This window comes from Podarcis pityusensis, assembly GCF_964106645.2.
Source record: "Podarcis pityusensis genome assembly, chromosome: 13".
Lineage (NCBI taxonomy): Eukaryota > Metazoa > Chordata > Lepidosauria > Squamata > Lacertidae > Podarcis > Podarcis pityusensis.
The window spans coordinates 1,109,006-1,131,482 of record NC_138038.1 but is presented as its reverse complement, the minus strand read 5'-3'; the positions used below and the strand labels follow the sequence as shown (position 1 = coordinate 1,131,482).

The 22,477-nt window shown below is 52.8% G+C and overlaps 2 protein-coding genes across 11 annotated transcripts in view; one reads left to right on the top strand and one right to left on the bottom strand.

The window, feature by feature from the left end:
- The first annotated feature begins 23 nt into the window (after positions 1-23).
- TCHP (trichoplein keratin filament binding) lies at positions 24-10,696 on the top strand. 5 transcript variants are annotated; one of them, XM_080979221.1, is made up of 13 exons: positions 24-147; positions 1,678-1,907; positions 2,740-2,950; positions 3,672-3,728; positions 4,300-4,368; positions 4,503-4,676; positions 6,033-6,145; positions 6,755-6,821; positions 7,308-7,480; positions 8,035-8,116; positions 8,221-8,406; positions 9,615-9,758; positions 10,164-10,696. In XM_080979221.1, the coding sequence occupies exons 2-13, from the start codon at positions 1,717-1,719 to the stop codon at positions 10,194-10,196; spliced, it is 1,500 nt and encodes a 499-aa protein (XP_080835347.1). In that variant the 5' UTR covers positions 24-147; positions 1,678-1,716; the 3' UTR covers positions 10,197-10,696. The 5 variants fall into 5 exon arrangements, with proteins under 5 accessions (XP_080835347.1, XP_080835344.1, XP_080835345.1 ...); XM_080979218.1 differs by having other exon boundaries at positions 46-166; XM_080979219.1 differs by lacking the exon at positions 24-147 and adding an exon at positions 785-808.
- A 355-nt stretch (positions 10,697-11,051) lies between these two features.
- GIT2 (GIT ArfGAP 2) overlaps positions 11,052-22,477 on the bottom strand; it is a 34,987-nt gene continuing 23,561 nt past the window's right edge. For 3 of the 6 annotated variants that reach the window (XM_080979193.1, XM_080979195.1, XM_080979194.1), the window contains exons 16-20: positions 22,270-22,352; positions 20,855-21,037; positions 20,086-20,214; positions 15,904-15,967; positions 11,052-13,779 (exon numbers count right to left, since the gene is read on the bottom strand). In XM_080979193.1, the coding sequence (XP_080835319.1) occupies positions 13,567-13,779; positions 15,904-15,967; positions 20,086-20,214; positions 20,855-21,037; positions 22,270-22,352 (672 nt within the window). In that variant the 3' untranslated portion in view covers positions 11,052-13,566. The remainder of the gene's footprint in view (positions 13,780-15,903; positions 15,968-20,085; positions 20,215-20,854; positions 21,038-22,269; positions 22,353-22,477) is intronic. The other 3 variants (XM_080979197.1, XM_080979196.1, XM_080979198.1) reach the window with 1 other exon arrangement.

The window sequence follows — 22,477 nt, the reverse complement described above, 5'->3', positions numbered from 1 at the left end:
GTCTCGAAAGGCGGGACGGGAATCGCGGAGCGCTCGGAGGAGGCGTGTCCCTCGGCGGCCCCCGTAGCCCGGCCCGGAAGTGTTGCCATGGAGCCGCTTGGCGGCACCGGAAGGAGCTCAGCCGTTAGGCGTCGCGGAGGGGGCGGCGTGTCGTCCGGGGCTCCAGGTGGGTGGCGGTAGTTGGCTATCGCCCTGTGGTTGTTACATATTTAAATGCAGGATTTACCTTTTCTTTTAACAGCTTCCGCCGTGATTCGCATAGAAGCGCGTCGCGTCGATGTGAAAACGGTTCGCCTTTTGACGTCACGGCGTCGACTGTGTGACGTCGGAGGCTCTTTCTTGGCGAGGGCCCCCAGACTGAGGACTTAATGGATCATATCTGCATTTCCTTCCCTCTTTTTTATCCAGGGATCTCGAGGGGCGGATGCGAGGCAGGCTGGGCCGGGAGGCAGCAGCAGCGGCGCCCCCCCCCCCCGGGCCCGTCAGGCGCTGAGGAGCCTGCGAAAACCGCGGCGTGCTCTTTCCTGGTGCGCTCGCGCGCCAGAGCATTGCCATTTCGGAAAGGGCTTTTTTCTTCTGGGGCGAGGCAATACGGAGGCTGTCGCAGGCCCTGAGAGATTTTGTGTGGTCCATTTATTTTCAAAAATCGATCAATGTCCATTTCTTTCTGCTTCTCCTGTGTATAAAGTTGTTTGAAATACCTCTGAAAACACTTCCTGATCTCCACTGGGTTCTGTATATTCTTTCCTTCCACTTCCAAATTCGTAATAGTATTGAGTTTTTGTCGCAGGTCCTAGGACGATGCTTGGTACGCACACAATTAACACGCGTAAAGCACTTTAAGTCTTCTAGCTGCAGTGCAGATTTCAACAGACAAGGTAGTTCCTGCCTGCAGGATCGAAATATAGCCGAGGGCAAAGTGCACAATGCAGCCCGTCAGCTGATGGATGGCACCAGTTGGTTCCTCTGCCCCCTTCCAAGTCCTGAAGGTGGATCAGATGCAAGGTCCCCCCATTGCAAAATTCAGTTCTCACCGGAGTCAGATGCCTGCAAGCTGGACACGAGTGCCCCAGCACTCTCCCTGCTTGTGGGCCTCAGCGCCTCTCGCTAAGAGGCCTGCCATCTCTGGCAGTGGTGCACAGATATAGTAGCTACTGCTAGCTCTACCTGCCATGCGTTTGCCTAACCCCTTTTAATAGTCATGCATCTCCCAGCCACCCTCCCTGAGAGGCAGCAGGTGCTGCTTCCCAGCGGCAAAGGCCAGAGTGGGCTGCCCATCTGTCCTCCAGTCCTAGGACAGCAGGCCCCTGGAGCAGAGTGGCCTGGCAGGTCGGCAGTAAACTCCTTGCAGCTCCCACTTTCTTATGTGAATAACTTTTAAAATATTCTGCTACCCAATCAACCAACAGATACTTCCTATATTTGATCCAGTTTTTTCGTTGATCTAAGTGACAGAATGGACTAAACATTGCAGCCGTAATATATCTAGGCAGCTGGGAAAACACACTCCTCTCCATCTCTTCCAGGTCTGTGTTGCAGAGTGTGTGTTGGGGAGGCTCTGAGCCATGGAATGCCGAGTGCCTGGGGGCTGGGGCCGGCTGGCCTGCATGGGGAGTGGAGCTTGGTGGGCTGATGGTTCATGCACCTGTTAAAACTAATACTTCTCATGTCCTTCAGGAACGAGGTGTTTAATCCAGAGTTTCCAGAGTTGTCCAGATGGCGTTGCCTACAATCCCTTCGTTTTGGAGCAACCGCAGCAGAGCCCTTGAGCAGCAGATTGTGCACCACCGTGAGCAAGAAGCCCGTTTCCGGAAACTGTGGGAGCTGAACAGCCGCTATTTTCAACAGTCTGGGGTCTACAGCTCAAAGCAGGCCCAGTGGAGTTCACGCCACTCCTACAAGCAAAGGCAAGGCTAGGGCAGTGGGGACCCATAGCAGGGTGGGGAGAAGCAGCAACTTGAATAATGCCTGGGTAGAATTTTTGGCTGCATTTGCTGTTAACTCTGTCCAAACACAAGAAAGGGAAAGAGCAGCACTGGCAAAGGCCCTGGCCCCTCCTCCACAGCCCTGTTAGCTGTCCCCGGCAGCTGAAATGCAAGTAAAATAGCTGAAGTGTAAACAAGCACTAGAATCTGAGAGAGGGTCAGACTTTTTACACTTCTTCAGGAAAGAAAGGACCGCTCTGCAAGCTTGCAGCAAACTGGGAGCGCCAGCATCAGTGTTGTGTGCCACAACAAAGAGAATAAAGGTAAAGGGACCCCTGACCATTAGGTCCAGTCGTGGCCGACTCTGGGGTTGTGGCGCTCATCTCGCTTTATTGGCCGAGGGAGCCGGCATACAGCTTCCGGGTCATGTGGCCAGCATGACTAAGCTGCTTCTGGCGAACCAGAGCAGTGCACGGAAACGCCGTTTACCTTCCTGCTGGAGCGGTACCTATTTATCTACTTGCACTTTGATGTGCTTTTGAACTGCTAGGTTGGCAGGAGCAGGGACCGAGCAACGGGGACTCACCCCGTTGCGGTGATTCGAACCGCCAACCTTCTGATCGGCAAGTCCTAGGCTCTGTGGTTTAACCCGCAGCGCCACCCGCGTCCCAGTAAAGAGAATAGGACATCCTTAAAGAAGTTTAGGGAAGTCATGGCTGTTTTTAGAAGCTAAACTTGAAAAAGGGATCAAAGTTGGGACTAGCAGAATATTACCATTTTCATTTTCGCTTTTCTTTTTTAAAACCTTTGCTAGCATGACCGCCTATCACCGTGAGAAGCTTAAGGAAGAGAAGTGTCTCAGCCTGGAGCAGAGACGCAGGCAACTCCAGAAGCTGCTCTTTGAGGAGCGTGAGATGCTGGCAGCAGAGCTGCAGGAGCTGCGGCTGAACAAGGATGCAGACCTGAGTGAAAAGAGGCGGAGAAATGACGAGCTGAAGTCAGCCAGAGAGGAGCGGAGAAAACAAGTCAGTCTGAAAGGAAGACTATTTCTCATAGAATCAGAGTTGGAAGGGATCCCAAGGGTCATCTAGTCCAACCCGCTGCAACTTTCCTTCGGTTACAATAGAGAGATACATCCTTTGTCAGGGTCTTAAATCAGAGAGTCTTAAGGGCTCTTCCTCATAGGACGACATTCAGAAGCATTCACAGAAGCACTGGGAGGGCTGAGAGAATTGTCAGGAGGTGATCTCTGCCATGGGAAATGTTGGTCTGCTCTTCTAAACCATCTGGGGGGTGTGGGGGTGGGGCACACACCAGCTGAGTGTAAGAATTTCCCAGGATGAGGAAGGGAAAGCTGTGTATCTGCTGGCAAGTCTGGTTCCTCTATAGGTCTACTTTGTGAGTGCCCCATTGTCCATAAGTGCTGCTGCGTTTGCAGGCTTCCCAGAGGCACCTGCAGGAGCCAAAGCTTGACTTGCAGCAGCTTTGGTGGTCAAAGCCACCGTCATGTTGCCTAGTGATGCTTCCAGGTCTTGCCAAAGGCTTCCTTTCCCAGCATCCCAGCAGCATTCTTCTGCCACTGCAGGCGCATCCCCAAGCGGTGTCATTGCTGATGTAACATGATATCCATGCTTACATTCCTGTACTGTTGTGTACTGTTCTGTCTGAGAACAGAAGTAAACTGGCAAGCGGGTGAGGCTCTGGTGCCGCCTGCATGAGGGATTCTGATTTCTGCTTTTTTAACAGATTGCAGAGGATTGTCTGTACGAGTGCTGGAAGAACAACAGCGCTAAGCTCCGAGAGGTGAGAGACAAGGGCACAATCCAGCATCATTTTGCCCCAAGGAATCCTGGGGTGTGTATGCATTAGAACAGAATGCAGCTCTGTCAGGGGGACGGAGTAGGACAGTCTCCTCTTGGGGCAGGATCCAGGCTGGACCAGCTCCAAGGCAGAGCGCCTTTCCTCAGGCCCCGGTAGGCTTCCTGGCAAGGGGGGCACCAGCAGCACTCTGAGCAACATGGCTGGGTTGAGCCCCCTGGTGTTGGGTCACTCTGGGACATTGTGGGGTATGAGCATTGTCACCAGACTCTTGCTGCTTTGTGCTGATGGGAATATTTGGCTGGGAAACCTTTCTGATAAAAAGGTGGCAGCAGGGCAGGTGTCGGTCGTGTGTCCTGTATCCTGCCCAAGGCCAACCCTGGCTCCCTGCTTCTTTGTATCAGGATGCTCCTGCCCTTTTCCTCCAGCTCAAACCTTGGAATGGGAAGCAGTGCTGTTGCTCCCCTCTAAAGCAAGTTCTGCAGCTCAAAGGATGGGGGACGGGTAGCAGTTCATTGAGACAGCTGAGCTCCTGCTTTCTGTCCCTTCCCACCAGGTTGGGTCCAAACTGCACAAGGATCACGTGGTGGAGGCCTGGGGAGATCAGCTGACTCAGAAGCAACAGGTAGGAGCCACAGTGTGCCTCTTTGCAGGCTTCCTGGGCCTGGTGCCCCGTGTCTCCCCTTCTCCCTGCTCCTTCAGCCTTGAGAAGGCAGCAGGCGGACAGGATGCTCACGCTTCCATTTGACCCCAATCCAGCGAGAAGCCACTGAGCGGGAAGAGAAGATCCGTGCAGAAAACAAATACGAGGCAGCCCGGAGCGAAGCCCTGGAGAGGATGAAGGAGGAGGAGGAGAGGCGGAAGCAGGAAGAAAGGCAGCAGGCAGAGTTCCTGCGGCAGCAGATGAAGGAGCTGCAGCTGCGGGAGGTGGAGGTACCTGCTGGGGCCTGGCATTGAGGGGATGGTGCTAGAAAGGGAGCTGGTGGAGGATTGCAAGCGCCAGCCCCCACACCCCGCCCGCCATCTGTCTTGTCTTGCTTCTCTTTGTGGCAGTCCCCTGGAAGAAAAGTCAGAGATGAGATTGGGGGGGGGGGCTGGGGGAAGAGAGACAGTAACTCTGTCCTTGGTGCAGGTGCAGATCCCTGAACCAAGCCTCTCTCCCTCTAAAAAAGCCAATGCAATTCTGGGCTGCATCAATAGGAGTATAGCATCTAGATCAAGGGAAGTAATAGTGCCACTGTATTCTGCTCTGGTCAGACCTCACCTGGAGTACTGTGTCCAGTTCTGGGCACCACAGTTCAAGAAGGACACTGACAAACTGGAACGTGTCCAGAGGAGGGCAACCAGAATGGTCAAAGGCCTGGAAACGATGCCTTATGAGGAACAGCTAAGGGAGCTGGGCATGTTTAGCCTGGAGAAGAGGAGGTTAAGGGGTGATATGATAGCCATGTTCAAATATATAAAAGGATGTCACATAGAGGGAGGAGAAATGTTGTTTTCTGCTGCTCCAGAGAAGCGGACACGGAGCAATGGATCCAAACTACAAGAAAGAAGATTCCACCTAAACATTAGGAAGAACTTCCTGACAGTAAGAGCTGTTCGACAGTGGAATTTGCTGCCAAGGAGTGTGGTGGAGTCTCCTTCTTTGGAGGTCCTTAAGCAGAGGCTTGACAACCATATGTCAGGAGTGCTCTGATGGTGTTTCCTGCTTGGCAGGGGGTTGGACTCGATGGCCCTTGTGGTCTCTTCCAACTCTATGATTCTATATGTCAGGAGTGCTCTGATGGTGTTTCCTGCTTGGCAGGGGGTTGGACTCGATGGCCCTTGTGGTCTCTTCCAACTCTATGATTCTATGATTCTGCTTCTTCCCATATGTGACCACCACAGAAAGTGGGATTTAGGGGCAGGCCCCACGTGGCCTTTGGGGGCTATGAACTGAAGGTATTTGTTATAAATCGACCCAGCTTTGGGTGTCAGTGCAACCCACGCTTCCACGTGGCTGCTCTAGGGCTTTTGGAGCTGAGGAAGATGTGCCCTGCCAGGAGGAGTGTTGGGTGCCCGGCTGCACATGCCCGCAATTGGTTGGCTCTTGTGGGGGCAAGCGGCAAGGAGGTGCAAGAGCTGAGCAGCTCCTGGTCATGTGCATCTGGGATGCTGAGTGTGCAGCCTCTGCTGCACGGGCAGCTCCAGCCCCTCCTTTCCCTTGCAGCTTCTGCCCCCCCCCCCTTTCCTGCTGGGAAAGGGAGGTGAACCTGGAGATGAAGGATTCTGGGTCGTTCTTCTTCTCAGGCCACAAAGCTGAAGAGGGAAGAGGAGAACCTGCTCAGGCAGCACTGGGAGCTGGAAGCCCTGGAGGCCAAGCGGAAGTGCCAGGAGCAGGAGAGGAAGAAGACTGAACTTGGGTACGGCTGTTGGAGAGCAGAGGGCATGAGGGGGTCGGCAGAGGGCACCTGGCTGCCCTGAGAGCTGCTATTTAGTTCCCTCCCTAGCTAAGTAAGGATTTGGGAGATGGTGGTGGTGGTGAGAGAGGAGGGCAGGAATGGGGGAACCTTTATTTGGCTGAGGAGAAATCTGTTGGGTGGATTCCTGGCAGTGCCAGAGCCATAAGTGAGGGACACCCTCACTTATGTATCTCATTCCTTCTTTCCCCTCATTCCCACTGTATCTTCCTCCCAGGACACCTGCTTGAAATTAGGCTTAGGGGTGCAGGGTTCCTATCCGTGGCTAGGGGATGAGTCAGCGCCAGTACTTAATTTCTCAAACAAGATATATTAGGCAGCTGCAACTTCCACCTTGCCAAAAGTGACCCTGTGGGGTGCCTTTACTTGTGGTGAAAGTGAGGCAGTTTGCACATACTCAGGGGTGCTGTTTACATTTTTGTGTAGCTGAAATGTACTTTTAGCTGTGCTTGAGAACTTAACAAGCTGGGGCAGTTCTGAAGCCCCCCTGCTTGTTTTCTCTGGCTCTTCCTGTGAATTACAAAGTCTGGCTCTCCTCTTCTCTCTTCTCAGGCACTTTCTGAGGCACCAGTATCAAGCCCAACTGAAGAGGCGGGCCCAGTGGATCCAGGAGGAGCTGGTAAGTTGGTGCCACTGGAATGCTTTGTGCTTCAGGCCCAGAGCACAGCTGAAGGCTGGTAAGATGGCTGTCCCATACTCCTTCAGTTCTGGAGTACAAAGAGCTGCACCCTGCCCATGGTCAGTGGCACTTGCCTTGATTGCATCACAGCCTGCTGCCAAATCTCAACATTTTTTGTAAAGCCAACAATGCTGGAGACGCCTTCCCTGTGGTATTCCTGCTTTTTTGGCGGCTGTTCTATTGTTGGCAGCCTGATCATCCTCTTTGGTTTGCTAGGCCTTTGCCACCTCCCATTTCTTCTAGCCACCTTGGCCCTGCCTTAAGGAAGCGGCTGGGCCTCCATGCCAGAGTACGCCCTTTGCACACAGACGGTCCTGGGCTCTGTCCCCAGCAGCTCTGACTCCAAGGGACTGGGAAGGGCTCTTGTTGGCTTGAGGCCCTGGAGCTCTGCTGGCCCACGGAAGCTTCTCCTGATCTGCCCTGCAGGAGAAGGACAGGCAGATCCTCCTGGCGCTGATGGAACAGGAGGACGAGGACCAGCGCCTAAAGTCTGCCCAGCGGGAGCAAGCGGTGGCTGTCGTGGCCTGGATGAAGGAGGTCATTGAGGAGCAGCTCCAGCTGGAAAAAGCACGGGAGGCAGAGCTGGAGACCGTCTTCAGGTGAGGTGGGAGAACGGGATGGAGGGCGGGCTGTGGAGCAAGCTGCTGCCAGCGTTCCCTTCGGCGGTGTGGCTGAAGCAAAGGCTGCTGGGAAGAGGAGCAATTGCTTCCCTGTAGCTGACAAACCTCACCCTGCAAAAGTGGCTTAGCTGTTGTGGTTGCGGTGGTGGGGAGACAGCTGGAGAAGAGCAGCCGCCAGCCCAGCCTCCCCCCCCCCCCCGCTTCACCTAGTGCCCTCCAGTTTCTGCATCAGCTCCAGCCAGCATAGCCAGTGGTCCATTTGTGGGTGGAGAGGGCTCCTAGGATCTGGCAGGGGATCTGTGATGAGCTTGGAGGAATCTCGTAACTGTGATTCCTGCATTGCAGGGTGTTGGATTAGATGACCCTTGGGATCCCTCCTAACTCTGTAGTTCTATGATTTCTTTGCGTCAGTGCTCTTCAGTTCTCAAAGCAGCCGAGGGGTCCCCTACTTGTATGGAGAAAGGCCATTGTCCTCCATGACACCTCTATGGCACTCAAAGTCACTCCCTCCTTTCTCTCCCACCCCACCAAAGGGAGGAAGCCAAGCAAGTGTGGGAGAAGCGAGAACAAGAGTGGGAGAAGGAGCGCAAGGCCCGGGACAGACTCATGGCTGAGGTGAGCTCTCTGCACCTGGGGCAGAAAGAATCAAGGCAGGTTGCCTGCGCAGCAGGGACCGGAGCCTGGGCTTCTGCCTCCCTCTCACCTCTTGGTTGAAACAGGTCCTGGCGGAGAGGGAGCGCCAGATCCAAGAGAGGATGGAGAGGAACAGGCAGGCGCAGCAGGAATCGGTGAAGTCCCGGGAGCAGCTGATCCAGGAGCTTGAAGTGGCCAAGCAGCTGACGCACCGGGAGAAGGAAAAGGAGGCTGCGCTGAAAACTGAGCGCAGGCGGGAGTTGGAAGCACAGGTAGGTCTTGCTCAGGAGCCAGCTGGCAGCCCCTGTAGGACTTTGTTGTTTAGTCGTTTAGTCGTGTCCGACTCTTCGTGACCCCATGGACCAGAGCACGCCAGGCCCTCCTGTCTTCCACTGCCTCCCTCAGCTTGGTCAAACTCATGCTGGTAGCTTCGAGAACATGTCCCACCATCTCGTCCTCTGTCGTCCCCTTCTCCTTGCGCCCTCCATTTTCCCCAACATCAGGGTCTTTTCCAGGGAGTCTTCTCTTCTCATGAGGTGGCCAAAGTACTAGAGCCTCATCTTCACGATCTGTCCTTCCAGTGAGCACTCAGGGCTGATTTCCTTCAGAATGGATAGGTTTGATCTTCTTGCAGTCCATGGGACTCTCAAGAGTCTCCTCCAGCACCAGAATTCAAAAGCATCAATTCTTCAGCGATCAGCCTTCTTTATGGTCCAGCTCTCCCTTCCATACATCACTACTGGGAAAACCATGGCTTTATGCTTTTTAAGATGCTGTCTAGGTTTGTCATCGCCTTTCTCCCAAGAAGCAGGCGTCTTTTAATTTCGTGACTGCTGTCACCATCTGCAGTGATCATGGAGCCCAAGAAAGTAAAATCTCTCACTGCCTCCATTTCTTCCCCTTCTATTTGCCAGGAGGTGATGGGCCCAGTGGCCATGATCTTTGTTTTTTTGATGTTGAGCTTCAGACCATGTTTTGCGCTCTCTTCTTTCACCCTCATTAAAAGGTTCTTTAATTCCTCCTCACTTTCTGCCATCAAAAACCAAAAGCAGGAGGGGTCCAGACCTTTGGTGTCTGGGTGGGTTTCCCCAAAGTCTAGACAATACAGGGCAGTTATCCTCACGTCAGCTACACGATGGTCTGCTTCATCATTCTGCTTTGTGGTTCCTCTCCCCAGTCAGGAATGGGACTGTTTTTCCACACAAAAGGGAAGTAGTCAGGCAGAGACGGGAGCAAGAAGTGAAGGACTGATCAAGGGCTGGGGGCACAGGACCTCATGCAGCAGGTGATGACAAAATGATGCTCAAAGTTCAAGGCGAGCTGTGCTTAAGAAGAGGGACTTTGAAGGCACAGGCTCACAGGGGGAAGCAGGAGGCTAGGTGGGCTGTCCAGAGAGGACTGCTAACTGTGTTCACGTGGGCTGTGACGATGTACCCACCTTGCTGGGTTTCTCCCTCTCCTTTCCCTATTGCTTTTTCAGCTCACGGAGCGGCATCGGCAGGAGCAGGAGGAGCTGCAGTGCCAGCGGGAGGAAGCAGCTGAGGCCAAGCAGCAGGAGCAGCGCAACGCGGAGCTGGAGCAACTGGCCGCCAGGCGCATGATGGAGCTCGGCTATCGCAACAAGGTGAGGGGGGCGGAGGCAGCAGCCTATCAGAACTGGTGCCTCATGCCAGTCAACAGGGAATTTCCCCATCCTGTGGGCAAGAGAAGAGTGATTCTGTCCCCCGGGTGTTTCTGAAATGCCTCTTGTGGATGAGCCAAGCCCTCTATATGGGGGAGCAGCCAGCCTGTCTGTCTGGCCTCCTACCACATGGGTCCTGGACAAGGGAGTCAGGCATTTCCAAACTGTTTGGGGTTTTGTGCCTGGACCAACATATTTGGGGCACAACAAGGCAGCCTTCACCACCTCTTATTTACACATTCAGCTGCCTCCCATCCCAGCAGTTCCATTCAGGGATCTGCCAGGGGTTGAAGGCAAAGTGTTACCTGCAAGAACTGAAAGCATTTCTCCTTCTCTGTTTTTTTCCAGAGCTACAGCTATCCCAAAGCAGCCTGGACCTAAAGAAGCGAGAGGGGGCTTGGTTTCCAGTTTCAGTAGATTAAAATCCTCAATGTGGGAGCCGCTTCCTGGTTGCATCCTGCTGGGGGTGCTGTGGGAGTATTTGTATAGATTAAAAAGGAGAGAGGCTGGAGGGTTGCAGCCCCCCGCCCCCCTTGCACAGCAGCCCTCTCCTGCTGAAGGCTTTGGCCCTTCCTGGAGAGCAGGCACAGCTGTGGCTCTAAGAGGCTCTGCAGGTGGGGATTGCTGATCCTTCAAGGCACTTGGGGGAGATATGGGATGGGGGTGGACAGACTCAGCCAGCAGGCAGCAGCTCAACCACACACTGTCCTTGCAAGCCTTCGCCTTCGCCAAACTTGGATGTGGAAGCAGCAGCTACCTATTATTGCTGTTGGCAAAGCAGTGCAAGGAAGAAGAGGGTGGGAGGCTCCAAGCACTTCCCATTCAGGCTCTGACAGGGATGTCAAAAGGCTCAATAAAGCTTTTTAACTCTCTTACTGCAAGCTGGTGTTGCTCCTTTGCTTTGTCCGTGAGAGAGAAGGACCTAGAACCCAGCGGTCAGGTGCCTTCCCTTTCCTGAGCCTACTTCCTGGCAGGAAGGAGTGCGCACTTGCTGCCCAAAACAGTTTCTCTGCCTGCAATGGGCCCACAAGCCCAACAAGGGCAAAGACATCCAAATCGGTCTCAGCCACATAGCTGTCAATGTTTCCCTTTTTTAAGGGAAATTCCCTTATTCCAAATAGGATTCCTCGCAAGAAAAGGGAAAAGTTGACAGCTATGCTCAGCCAACATTTCATGCCAGTCAACACTGTTTGCAAGAAGACAAAACCAGGAGACAAGAATAGAAAAAGCAAGATACCTGTTCTACCTTTTTTGTTTGTTTGTTTCTTTAAACCCAAAAATAGTACAATACTTTTTAAAAAGGTAGTTAATTACAAGTAACATCAGCATCCAACATTATTATGGCACTTGGTTTGGTTTCTTTTAATATATAAATACCAACAGGGTAAAACACACACACTCTCACCCCCCCCCTCAAGTTGGACTGCTGCTTCTAAACCCAGAAACCTCTCCACTGCCAGCCAAGCATCCTTGGAGCAGACAGCCTGTCTGCCCATTTCCTATGAGTGGCATGCAGGTGGGCAGATCGCCTCCTCTGCCTTGTACAGAAGCAGTACCCTGCAGTGAGCTGGCAGAGCCTGCCGGGGGGAGCACTAGGCAGGGCAGGAGGAAGGTTGACTTGCTTGCTCAGGCCCAGCCAGCCTCCAGCTTCCTATTTCCCCAGACCCGACACCCTCTCGGTTTTGTGCGTACATTTTGGCCAGACTCTTAAGAGAAGAGGAGCTAAGTGGGTCTTGTCCTGCTGGGGTGGAAGGCTGCAGTGAAATGAGTGGGAGATGAACCCAGAGCACCACAAGGCATCCTTGCACACAGCTCTTGCTTGTTATGAGACAGGTGTGCACAGAATTGGGCATGATGTGCCCACAGGCTGCCCTTTGGGTTTTCCACCTTGAGCACCAAACTCTCACAGGCCGGCTGTAGCCCAAGACTCTTTCTCCATTCAGCAATTCAGCAGAATTCATAAGAATTTCTCTGGATTCATCGGAACCCTTTACTAGTGGGGTGGCCCAGACACACCAAGATGAAAGGAGGGGGTGGGGCTGTCGCTGGACAAAATCAGCTGTTTGTTAAAGGGCCCCTGCCAGAAATCACTACACAGCATGCTGCATGCTGTTGGGACCATCCCAGAAATCTCTCCCCCAGACACACACAATGCAGACTTGCCCCCTGAACCGCCTTCCCCAGGGAAGACTCCCCTCAAGTGGCACAAAGGATGTTCTGAAGCACTGAGGATCAGACTGGGCAACTGGGCATAAGGGGGGAGAAAGGCTCCTGACCCAGACCTAGTTCTCGCCATAGAGGGCCATTTAAGACCCACCAAACCCAACAAGACAAACCGGTCACCACTCCCTCAAGGCCTAGCGATGGCAGCAGGGGTTCCGTGCAACCAATGTGCTCTAGTGTAGGAACCTCTCTCATGCATGCCCATCAATGGTACCTGTTTCATTCCATGAAGCACCAGCCAAATTGCCAACCTAGCAGAAATTACTATGATCCTTTCACCAGCAGGCACATTCAGCCTCTGGAACAGGGTCCGCCTTCCTCTCTCTCCACATACACCCCGGCTGGGCCACTCTGCTTCACGGCATCTTGTCTGCAAACCATGGCATCCACTGGACCACTTGGACACCCAACAGCAGAGTCTTTCTTAGCCACCCTGCACAGCTGCCCCCTTTCTTAATGTCACCCTGCCCTGCCGCCTTGGTGAACACAGGCACAGTGGCTCTCAAGAAGCAAGGTTGTCGGGGCTCAAATGGGACAGGACACCAAGCCCAGCTCTCAACACCAGCAGTTCTCTCCCCCCCCCCACCAAAAAAACACAAGACAATCAGTCTCTCACTCCTCCCCAAATCCAGGCAGGTTTCCACTGTACCTTTGCCACCCAAGATGGACCTTCAGACACTCCCTGCAGTGCACCGCTCCCGGCACAGCCACCACCAGCAAGCCATCCTCCCAGGAATGCAGATACTCCAAAGGAGGAATGGGGGCGGGTGAGCAGAAACAGGACGAGCAAAAAATCGTTTTCTGCCCTAGGAAAGCTTTGTGGTGCAGTTATGTCATGAAAAGCACTTTCTCAAAGATCCATATGAACTGGGGCCAAAAAAAATCTGAGACACTCCCATCTGCTTCCACCATGGAAAGCAAAGAAGAGTCCCAGGAGGCTAAAATATTAAAGGGGTTGGGAGGCTAGTCCTACCATTTTGTAGCAAGCCTTTGATGGCCTGGTATTTTGCAAGGGGTGGGGACTGATTGGCAGGGATCATGTTGGGGGGGGTGTCCTTACCTACCCCCGCTCTTCAGAGGTTAGTGGTACGTGCAACATAGTGGTTCAGGTGTGTCAAACAGCTGCATAACAAGACTTGGGGATATGTGCCCTGTATCCTGATATGTGCATTTTAGTTCACAAATGGTGCAGAGTGCGACCCTCCCTGCCACTCCCTGCCCCAGATACACACACACATCCCTGTGAGAGCGGTTGATGCGAAGATTGGCTCATGACGTTCCATACACTGACACCCTCTTTACACTGGCAATACAGGCATAAAATAAGGCAGTGGGTTACATTAATTCGGGGGGGGGGGTCCTTTTGAGGGGGGGGGAAACATGCAAACCCCCTTTAATACTGAGATTCCTTTTTAAAAAAGAAGTAATGCACCACCTTAAATATTCCTGTAAAAAACATGAAAATGTTCAGCTTCCAAGCCGACCCTTTGCAGGAGGCCTGCTGCGGAGGTGGGGGGACACGGCGGCCTCAGTTGGTGTTCTCCTTGGTTGTGATGGTGACCAGCTGCTTGGCAGCTTTGGCGATGTCATAGGCGCACTGAATGACCTGCTGGGTGACCAGCTGGATGTCGGCCAGGGGGCAGGACTCTGGCGGAAGGGCCTTTGTGCACTCGGAATGCAGTCGGAAGGCACTGGAGGTCAGCAGCCGCAGAGAGGTGCGCACCAGCTCAGACTTGGGCTTCTGGGGAGGACAGAGGAAAAGGGGGGAAAGCATGACACAGGGGGGCAGGCACCACCCGGCTAGAGCAGCACTTCTGCATGAACATCAGAGGCAGGGGGCTAAAGGAGCATGCAGAGAGGAAGATAGGTTAAAGGGCCAAATATTTTCTTTCCACTGCAAAAATGTATCAGCAGTTGCTTCCGTTGTGTGCACCTAAGACAGTGGTGGCGAACCTTTTAGAGACCAAGTGCCCAAACTGCAAACCAAAACCCACTTATTTATTGCAAAGTGCCCAAAGTTTTTGAGCTTTCTGGGGGAGAGACAGAAGAGAAAAATTGCCGCGGTTCTCGCCATCTCCCTCCGTCTTCCCCCCTCCCACCAGATGTGCTGGGCGCACTCCCCAGCTAGCTGGCTGGCTCGTTCTCAGGCTGATGCGATGGGGAGGACGGAGCAGCCCTGGGGCCAGGTGAGCAGCGGACAGGAGGAGAGGGAGAGCAAGAGCCCCCACCCCAGCCAGCCAGCCCAACAGCCGTGCCTGCCTGCCTGCCTGCTACCTGCCCGCGATCCCGGTGTGGTCTTCCCCATCTTCCTCCCTCCCTCCTTCCCTCCAGCAATGGCAAAGGGGTGAGACTGGGTTGGGCCAGGTACGCAGGTAGGTGGCGGGCACAGGTGCCCTCCTAGCCCAGGCAGGTCAAGCCCAAGGGAGACGAGGAGCCTGCGGAGGATTGGAGTGGGGGGGGCAGAAGGGAATGGGCGAGGCCTGGCTTGGAGGGGGGAGCTGGGAACTACCCCCCAGCACCGGAAAAAGTGCAGAAAAAAAATCACGAGGGTCAAATAACGAACACTGTTATGTCCAATCAGAAACAGCCACTGCTGTAGCCAATTGAAAAACAGACCAACCACCGAACACAATCGCCGGCTACCAGCAAAAAAGAAAAATAAAAGTTCCGGGTTTAAGCAGTGGATGCACGCAGTAGCATGGGGAGGAGCGGGAGCACAAATGGAAAAAAACAACAAAACAACAGCACGGATGGGCCGATAGCATGTGTGCCAGCAGTGAGGGCTCCGCGTGCCCACTCTGGCACACGTGCCATAGGTTCACCACCGCTGACCTAAGAGGATTTACAGTTAGGCCTGGAGAAAGGCTTCATCCAGGGAGCTGAGACTGGCTCCAGTGTCCTAGAATCAGAACTGTAGCACTGGAAGGGACCCCCAGGGGTCATCTGGTCCACCCCACTGCAATGCAGGAATCACAGCTAAAGAATCCCTGACAGGCAGCCATACAACCTTTGTTTGAAAACCTCCAGTGAAAGGGAGCCCACCACCTTCTGAGAGACTCCCTTACTGTCAGATAACTTTTCCTGCTGTTTAGTCAGACTCTCCTTCTTGTCCTTTGACCATTCACTCAGTGTGGGCAAACCTGGATTATTTCTCGCTGTGTCGCTCAGCCAGAGATTCAGGTGTGAGCAGCGGAATTTATGGCATAAGGTTTTACATCTCTGTATACAATATGATTGTGTCAGAATTCCCTTTCTCTTTAGATCTGGTTAGATGTTACCAGTCTCTGGACATTAAGATGATTTACATAACTATAATATATTTTATTATTTACAAAACTCACAATGAAATATTGCATTTAAAGAAACTAATAAGGACGGGATGGGAATAGAGAGCTTCACGGCTGGCAAAGGAGCCCACTCTGCATGCAGACCCTTTGTCCAAAACCCTACAGATCTGCCACCCATCCATGGAGACAGCCAGTGCCGAGCTAGAGGGACCCCTGGTGTGTCTGGCCTAAGACCACTTCCTGTGGCTGGTAAGAGTTCTCCCAAGAGAGCCAGCGGGGTGTCCTGGTTAGAGTGCCGGGCTAAGACCTCAGAGAGGCCAGGGTTCAAATCCCCACTTGGGCAGGAAGCTCACTGGGTGTGACCTTGGTCTAGTCACTGCCTCTCTCAGCCTAACCTACCTCACACAGCTGTTGTGGGGATTAAATGAGGAGTGGGAAGAACCATGTAGGCTCCCTTGAGCTCCTTGGAGATAAAGGTGAAATGAAATAAGTCCTCTGGTCCTTTCCACAGGCTGGCCACCACAAGGGAGTCCCTGCCGCATTCAGAGCCCCCCTCTGACCTCTGCAGGGCTACTCACTTTTGGAAAGAGGGCAGCCATCTCCGTCACTGCCACGTGGATCCTTTCTGAGCAGGGGATATAGCTGCAAGGGGAGAGAGGGGGCAGGTCATTCTAAGGGAAGCAAGTTCCCCCACCCCCAGGGCCACAAAAGGTGACATTAGTTGCTGCAGAGGCAAAGCCATTAAAAACAAGGGTGTCCACACATCCAGTCCCACCTCATGCACCTTGGCAAGTGGCAACACAAGAAGTACAAATGGGAAGTCCAAATCCTTTATGTGGAGACTTTAAAATAAAAATAGTAGCCAGAAGAAAAGCTTTAAGTTGTCTCATAGAAAAGAGTCTCATTGTGCTGGGAGAGAGCAGAGGAGATGCAAACTGTCCCTTTCAGAGAGCAATGGTCCTAAGAACTTAAGAAGAGGCTGCTGGATCAAGCCAAGGGCCCACCGAGTCCAGTTTTCTGTACTTACAGGGGCCAACGAGATGCCTGTTGGAAACCCACAAGCTGGATCCAAGCCCCAGAGCCCTTTCCGCTCCTGCAGTTTCCAGCAACTGGGTTTCAGAAGCACTGCTTCTCCCAACTGTAGAGGCAGAGCAGAGCCATCGTGGAGAGGAGGCATCAACAGTCTTCTCCTCCATGACGGCAGCAGTGGTGGCAGCGGGGAGGGGGGGGGCAAAATGCTTGTCATAGTGTCCAAAATTGCTCCCCAAAAAGTGACGTGATGGAGTTACAGGCAAGCAGGGATTGGAGCCTGTGTGCCTGAAGTGCCAAGACCCACACAGTCCACGAAATCCAACTGGTGCGTGCAGAACTGTTAGCCAGGGGTTGTGGCCCAGCCATGTGTGCATTAGTCCCCCAGTCAACACACACACACACAAACCTCCTTGCTACCAGCTGCATGCCCAACCTCCATGCTCCTCCCCAAACTCAAGCCACAGAGACACAGGCAGGCAGGCAGACAGACAGGTGAGATGGGGAGCTGGGTCAGTCATGGACGATTATGCAGGAAAGTTGCTTGAGGCAAGGAAGGTCTCATCTAAAGCCCACCAGAGGTGGAGACAGATGTGGAGCCCAAACAGTTGCTGCCAGACCCCAGGAGGATGGTGATGGGACCCAGGGAGCAGAGTCATCACAGCTAAGAGCCTTATTCTCCTCCCTGTATTTGTCCAATGCCCTTTTAAAGCCATCCAGGCCAGTGGCCATCCCTGCCTCCTGTGGCAGTGAGTTCCAGTTTAACATGTACAAGAGGGCTGCAGCCCTCTAGATGCCACTGGACTATAGGTCCCATCATCCCTGACCTACTGAGGGGAACAGAAGCAGTGATCTGTGGGCCTGACAAGATGTCTTGGGAAGTGTGCTGTCTCCCCGGGGCTAAGATCCAAGATGTAACTGAACGACTGCAAGGAATCATAAAACCCACTGACAAATACCCCTTCCTCTTGGTTCATGTGGGAACCAATGACACTGCAAGCAATAGCCTCCAGAAGATCAAAAGAGACTACAAGGCTCTGGGCAGGAAATTGAAGCAATTAAATGCACAAATTGTCATCTCATCTGTCCTCCCAGTTGAACGACGTGGCCCAGGGAGAGAGGGGAAAATAGTGGAAGTGAACAGCTGGCTTCACAAATGGTGTAAACAGGAACGGTTTGGATTCTTAGATCACGGACTGCAGTTTCTTGAAGATGGACTTGGGGCAAGCGATGCGCTGCACCTCACAACGGTTGGGAGGAATGTTTTTGCCAAAAATCTCAGAAACCTCATCAGGAGGGCTTTAAACTGACTAATGTGGGGGAGAGAGACGGTGCTCCTGAAGGTAGGAGTCTATCAATTGATGAAGATGATCATCCAAATGTCATAGACCAAATAGAGCAAACAGCACGCAGACCTAGTGGTGGGAGGAAAAAATCCTTAAATAAGAGACACGGGGGAATGATTTATGGATTTCAATGTCTGTACACTAATGCGCAAAGCATGGGAAATAAACAAGATGAGCTTGAGCTCTTGGTACAGCAAACTAAATATGACATAATAGGCATCACTGAAACCTGGTGGGATAAGTCCCACGATTGGAATGTAATAATGGAGGGATACAATCTATTTCAGAGAAACAGACCAGACAAGAAAGGAGGAGGAGTGGCGTTATATGTCAGGGATGTGTATACCTGTGAAGAGAGCCAAGATTTAGAACCTCAAAGCCAAAGTGAGAGCATTTGGGTCAAAATTAAGGGAGAGAAGAATAACAGTGACCTCATTGTGGGAGTTTACTATAGATCCCCAAACCAAACGGAGGACATAGATGATGCCTTCCTGGAACAGATGGCCAAGTATGCAAAAGGAAGGGAGATAGTAGTAATGGGGGACTTCAATTACCCGGATATTTGTTGGATGTCAAACTCAGCCAAGAGCATAAGGTCAAACAGATTCCTCACTGGCCTTGCAGACAACTTCATTGCCCAGAAAGTGGGAGAAGCAACAAGAGGAACAGCCATTTTAGATCTGGTCCTAACCAATGTTGATGACCTGGTTAGTGGGGTAGAAGTGGAAGGATCATTAGGCGCGAGTGATCATGCTCTTCTGAAATTTACTATACAGCGGAAAGGAGCAGCCAAGCATACTAGGACTCAATTTCTTGACTTTAAGAAAGCCGAGAACTGGGCCAAAACAAACAAGATGAATTTTAACAGGGAGAAATGTAAAGTATTGCACTTGGGCAAAAAAAATGAGAGGCACAAATACAAGATGGGTGACACCTGGCTTGAGAGCAGTACATGTGAAAAGGATCTAGGAGTCTTGGTTGACCACAAACTTGACATGAGCCAACAGTGTGACGCGGCAGCTAAAAAAGCCAATGCAATTCTGGGCTGCATCAATAGGAGTATAGCATCTAGATCAAGGGAAGTATTAGTGCCACTGTATTCTGTTCTGGTCAGACCTCACCTGGAGTACTGTGTCCAGTTCTGGGCACCACAGTTCAAGAAGGACACTGACAAACTGGAACGTGTCCAGAGGAGGGCAACCAAAATGGTCAAAGGCCTGGAAACGATGCCTTATGAGGAACGGCTAAGGGAGCTGGGCATGTTTAGCCTGGAGAAGAGGAGGTTAAGGGGTGATATGATAGCCATGTTCAAATATATAAAAGGATGTCACATAGAGGAGGAAGAAAGGTTGTTTTCTGCTGCTCCAGAGAAGCGGACACGGAGCAATGGATCCAAACTACAAGAAAGAAGATTCCACCTAAACATTAGGAAGAACTTCCTGACAGTAAGAGCTGTTCGACAGTGGAATTTGCTGCCAAGGAGTGTGGTGGAGTCCCCTTCTTTGGAGGTCTTTAAGCAGAGGCTTGACAACCATATGTCAGGAGTGCTCTGATGGTGTTTCCTGCTTGGCAGGGGGTTGGACTCGATGGCCCTTGTGGTCTCTTCCAACTCTATGATTCTATGATTCTATGCTGGGAGTTGGAGTTCAACTGTGTGTGTTAGGGACACACGTCCCTCACCTGAACAAGAAAATGAAAAGCCCATTTCAGCAAGCCCACCTAGGATAAGCAGAGCTCCTGCTGTGCTCCAAGAGCAGCCAGGACCTTCCTAAAGCTCAAAGATGAAGCTGCTCCCTTGCACCCTCCCACTCCCTGCCTCTTAGCACTCATCCTGTTCCCAGGCCATCTTTCTCCATGGTTGAGGAGGGGGTGTCCCATCACCAAATGCCAGGGCCTCAACCTTTTCCTTTAGCTCTTGTGGGGCTTCTCAGAGGTACAGGATTCTTCATCTGGATTTAGGTCTCTCTTTCAGACATCAGCTGCCTGCGCTTCTGTTTTCTGCCCTCAAGTGAGCTCAGAAAGTCCCACGAGGCAAGTACAACCTGTGATGAAACACAGGGTGCCAGCTGAGCAGGTGACACCCCTGTGGATGGTCAAAGAAGGTTTCCCCTTTCACTGCTGCACATTAGGGTACCAGGGACGGAGCAGACAAAAAATGCCAGGCTGGATGAAGGAACCCTCCCCCCGCTTGCTGGCCCCAAACTGCACTCCCACTGAACCCCAGCTCCTCTCCCAAATGGTGCTGAGCAGGCTGGGCCAGGGTGTTCTGCTGCCTTTCTTGCATAACCGCTAAAGACCCCATGCTTGGGAGGGGAGGGGAGGGGAGGGCCCCAAAGAAAGAAAAAGGACACTGTGCCTGGGAGGCAGGGACAGAGGCCAGAATACCAGGTGGCGGGAGGGTCAGGCTGCCGGAGGGTCAGAGGCTGCAGAGACGCTCGCTCGGCCCATGGAACCAGGGGACTGAAACAGCCCAGGCTGTGCCTAAGCTTGGGGGCGCTGCTGTGCCTGAATGGCCTGGGCACCCCAAGGAGGAAAACCAGAGAGAGGAGAGAGAGAGGTTTTTCAGCACAGGAGTGCCTCACAGCCCAACGGAGCGCTTGCAGAACCAAGGAGCGCATAAAGCTGTCATAACCTACACTTTTGCTCAAGAGGACACACATGTGACTCAAGCTTCCCCCCTCCCAAACTCCCAGGGTCACTTCTGCCTCTTGACACCCCTCCAACCCCGAATGGGGCGAGCAGGAAGGGGCGTGGGAAAATCCAGGACACCATCAGATACTTGTGTAGTTCAGGACTCCTCTTGTAGACACACCCTTTCCCAGCTAAAGAGGAGGAAGGCATGATTTTAAGCACCAGATCCTGGCCTGTTAGGAGGTCCAGAAGGATGAAAATAAAAGCTGCCAGTTGCCTTGGATGGAAAAGGTAGCAAAGCCAGCCAGGTGTACAAGAATTTGGGCCTCTCTTTCTTTAAAGAAAGAAGGACGTCAACCCACACTTGCAAGACACACACGCATCATCATCGCTCTGCATGCTGCCTCATCTAATTGATTCCAGGATCCCTCCTGATGGGGGAAGAGCACTTTTGCTCAACGCAGACCAGGATACTCAAGCGCTTCTTCCAGGGACCTCTGCTCTGACTTCCTGGCCTCCTCACCTGTCGTGTTTGTTCTCCTGAGCTGCCCGCAGAAGCTCCTGGATGTTCTTGGTGATCTGCTCTGTTTTCCGAATTACGTCCTCTGTGCTGGGGAGGCTGGGGCTGGCATCTGGGTCCTTGGCCTCGGATGTGGGCCCTTCTCCCTGTCGGAAGGTGCTTCGCTGCCTGGCCTTCCTGCTGATTCTGCCAACACACACACACACACACACACACACGCAAGCGTTTCAGAGGGCCACTTGCCTGACTGTCTCTGGCAAATCAGAATCTCTGCCAAGTGGCCAAGAGAGAATTTCCAGAGGATAACTGTTTTCCTCTCCCTTTGAAGACTGATATGAAACAAGCCACTAAAGAAACTGGGGGCGGGGGGACATCTGCAAGGCTGCCAATGGTGCTCTTTGCTCTCCACCCCAAGTCCCCAGCCAGCTGGCCTTGGCTGTCAGGTAAAGAACAGGCAACCTCCTTCACCCCAAGATTCATCCTCCACTTATAGGCAGTCATGAACAAGGCCCAGAAAAGATCTGCTTCCTGGAGGCTCTGGCTCACTGCCTACAGCTTTACCCAGGGCCAATTGGGGAGAGAACCGGGGAGGCAGGGGCTTTTCTTCACTCGCTTGTGAAAACGCAGCCTGGCTCGATTACAGGAGTCACACTGAGGCATGAGCAAAACTTCCTGCCCAGTCTTGAGGGTTGCCATGTTGCACTTTGAAAGGAACTGAAGGGACCCTGTGTTATCTGTGGACTTTTGGCCGCTGCTGGACTTCAGATCCCACAATCCCTGGCTGCTGGGAGTTGGAGTCCTGCAAGAGGTGGAGGGCCTCCAGCTGGCAGAGGAGGCTGTGTGTGAGCCCAGCTACAAACCAGGAGGACAGGGACAACGCTGCTTGTGGGGGACCCTCCAGAGGTCGCAGGACTCCAACTCCCAGCAGCCCCTGCAGCCAGCATGGGCAATGCTCAGGGATGACGGGAGGCTGGAGTCCAGAAACCTCTGGAAGTCTTCATGGGTTTCCCACCCATTTAGATTTCATATAAGCCCTGTTTTAAAACAGCCACACTGGCTGCCAGCTCCTTACCTGGCCCAATTCAAGGTGAGCACATTGGGTGTCCAAAGCTCCAACCCACATATACACCTCAAACACAGGAAAGACCTTCTTGGGTTCTGACCTAGGGACCTCCCCCCTCACAGAGGCACCTGGAGCCTGAAAAAGGCTGAAAAGGCTCCTCTTGACCCTGGCCTTTGTCACCTGAGACAAAGTTTGTAGAGCCCACCTTACTTTTATGCTTGTAAGTCGCTTAAATTTACTTTTCATATGGTGTTTTAATGCTGCAACCTGCTCTGGGCCCTTACGGTGAAGTGTGGGTAATAAATACTAATCAACAGTAATACTCATACACAGCCCATGCTCTCCTGATGCCTACCCTGTCTCGTCGGGCTCCAGCGCAGGAACGGCATTGTCATAATCCCCTTCAGGCAGGCTGCTCTGCTTTTCCAGTTTGGATGCCTGGAAGAGAAAGGGCAGGAAGCAAGATGAGTGCCACCAGATTCATAGATACAGCCAGACAAGATGCTCTTATAGCCAGACCTTTGCTCTGCCTAACCCAGGGCTACTTACTCTCACTGCTCTCA

What these genes read in the sequence shown, in the direction of transcription:
- TCHP (XM_080979221.1), top strand. Translation starts at nt 1,717, where the DNA reads ATGGCGTTGCCTACAATCCCTTCGTTTTGGAGCAACCGCAGCAGAGCC. An exon ending in TGCAGCTGCGGGAGGTGGAG is followed by an intron (nt 4,677 to 6,032) that starts GTACCTGCTGGG and finishes TCTTCTTCTCAG; the next exon opens with GCCACAAAGCTGAAGAGGGA. An exon ending in AGTGGATCCAGGAGGAGCTG is followed by an intron (nt 6,822 to 7,307) that starts GTAAGTTGGTGC and finishes TCTGCCCTGCAG; the next exon opens with GAGAAGGACAGGCAGATCCT.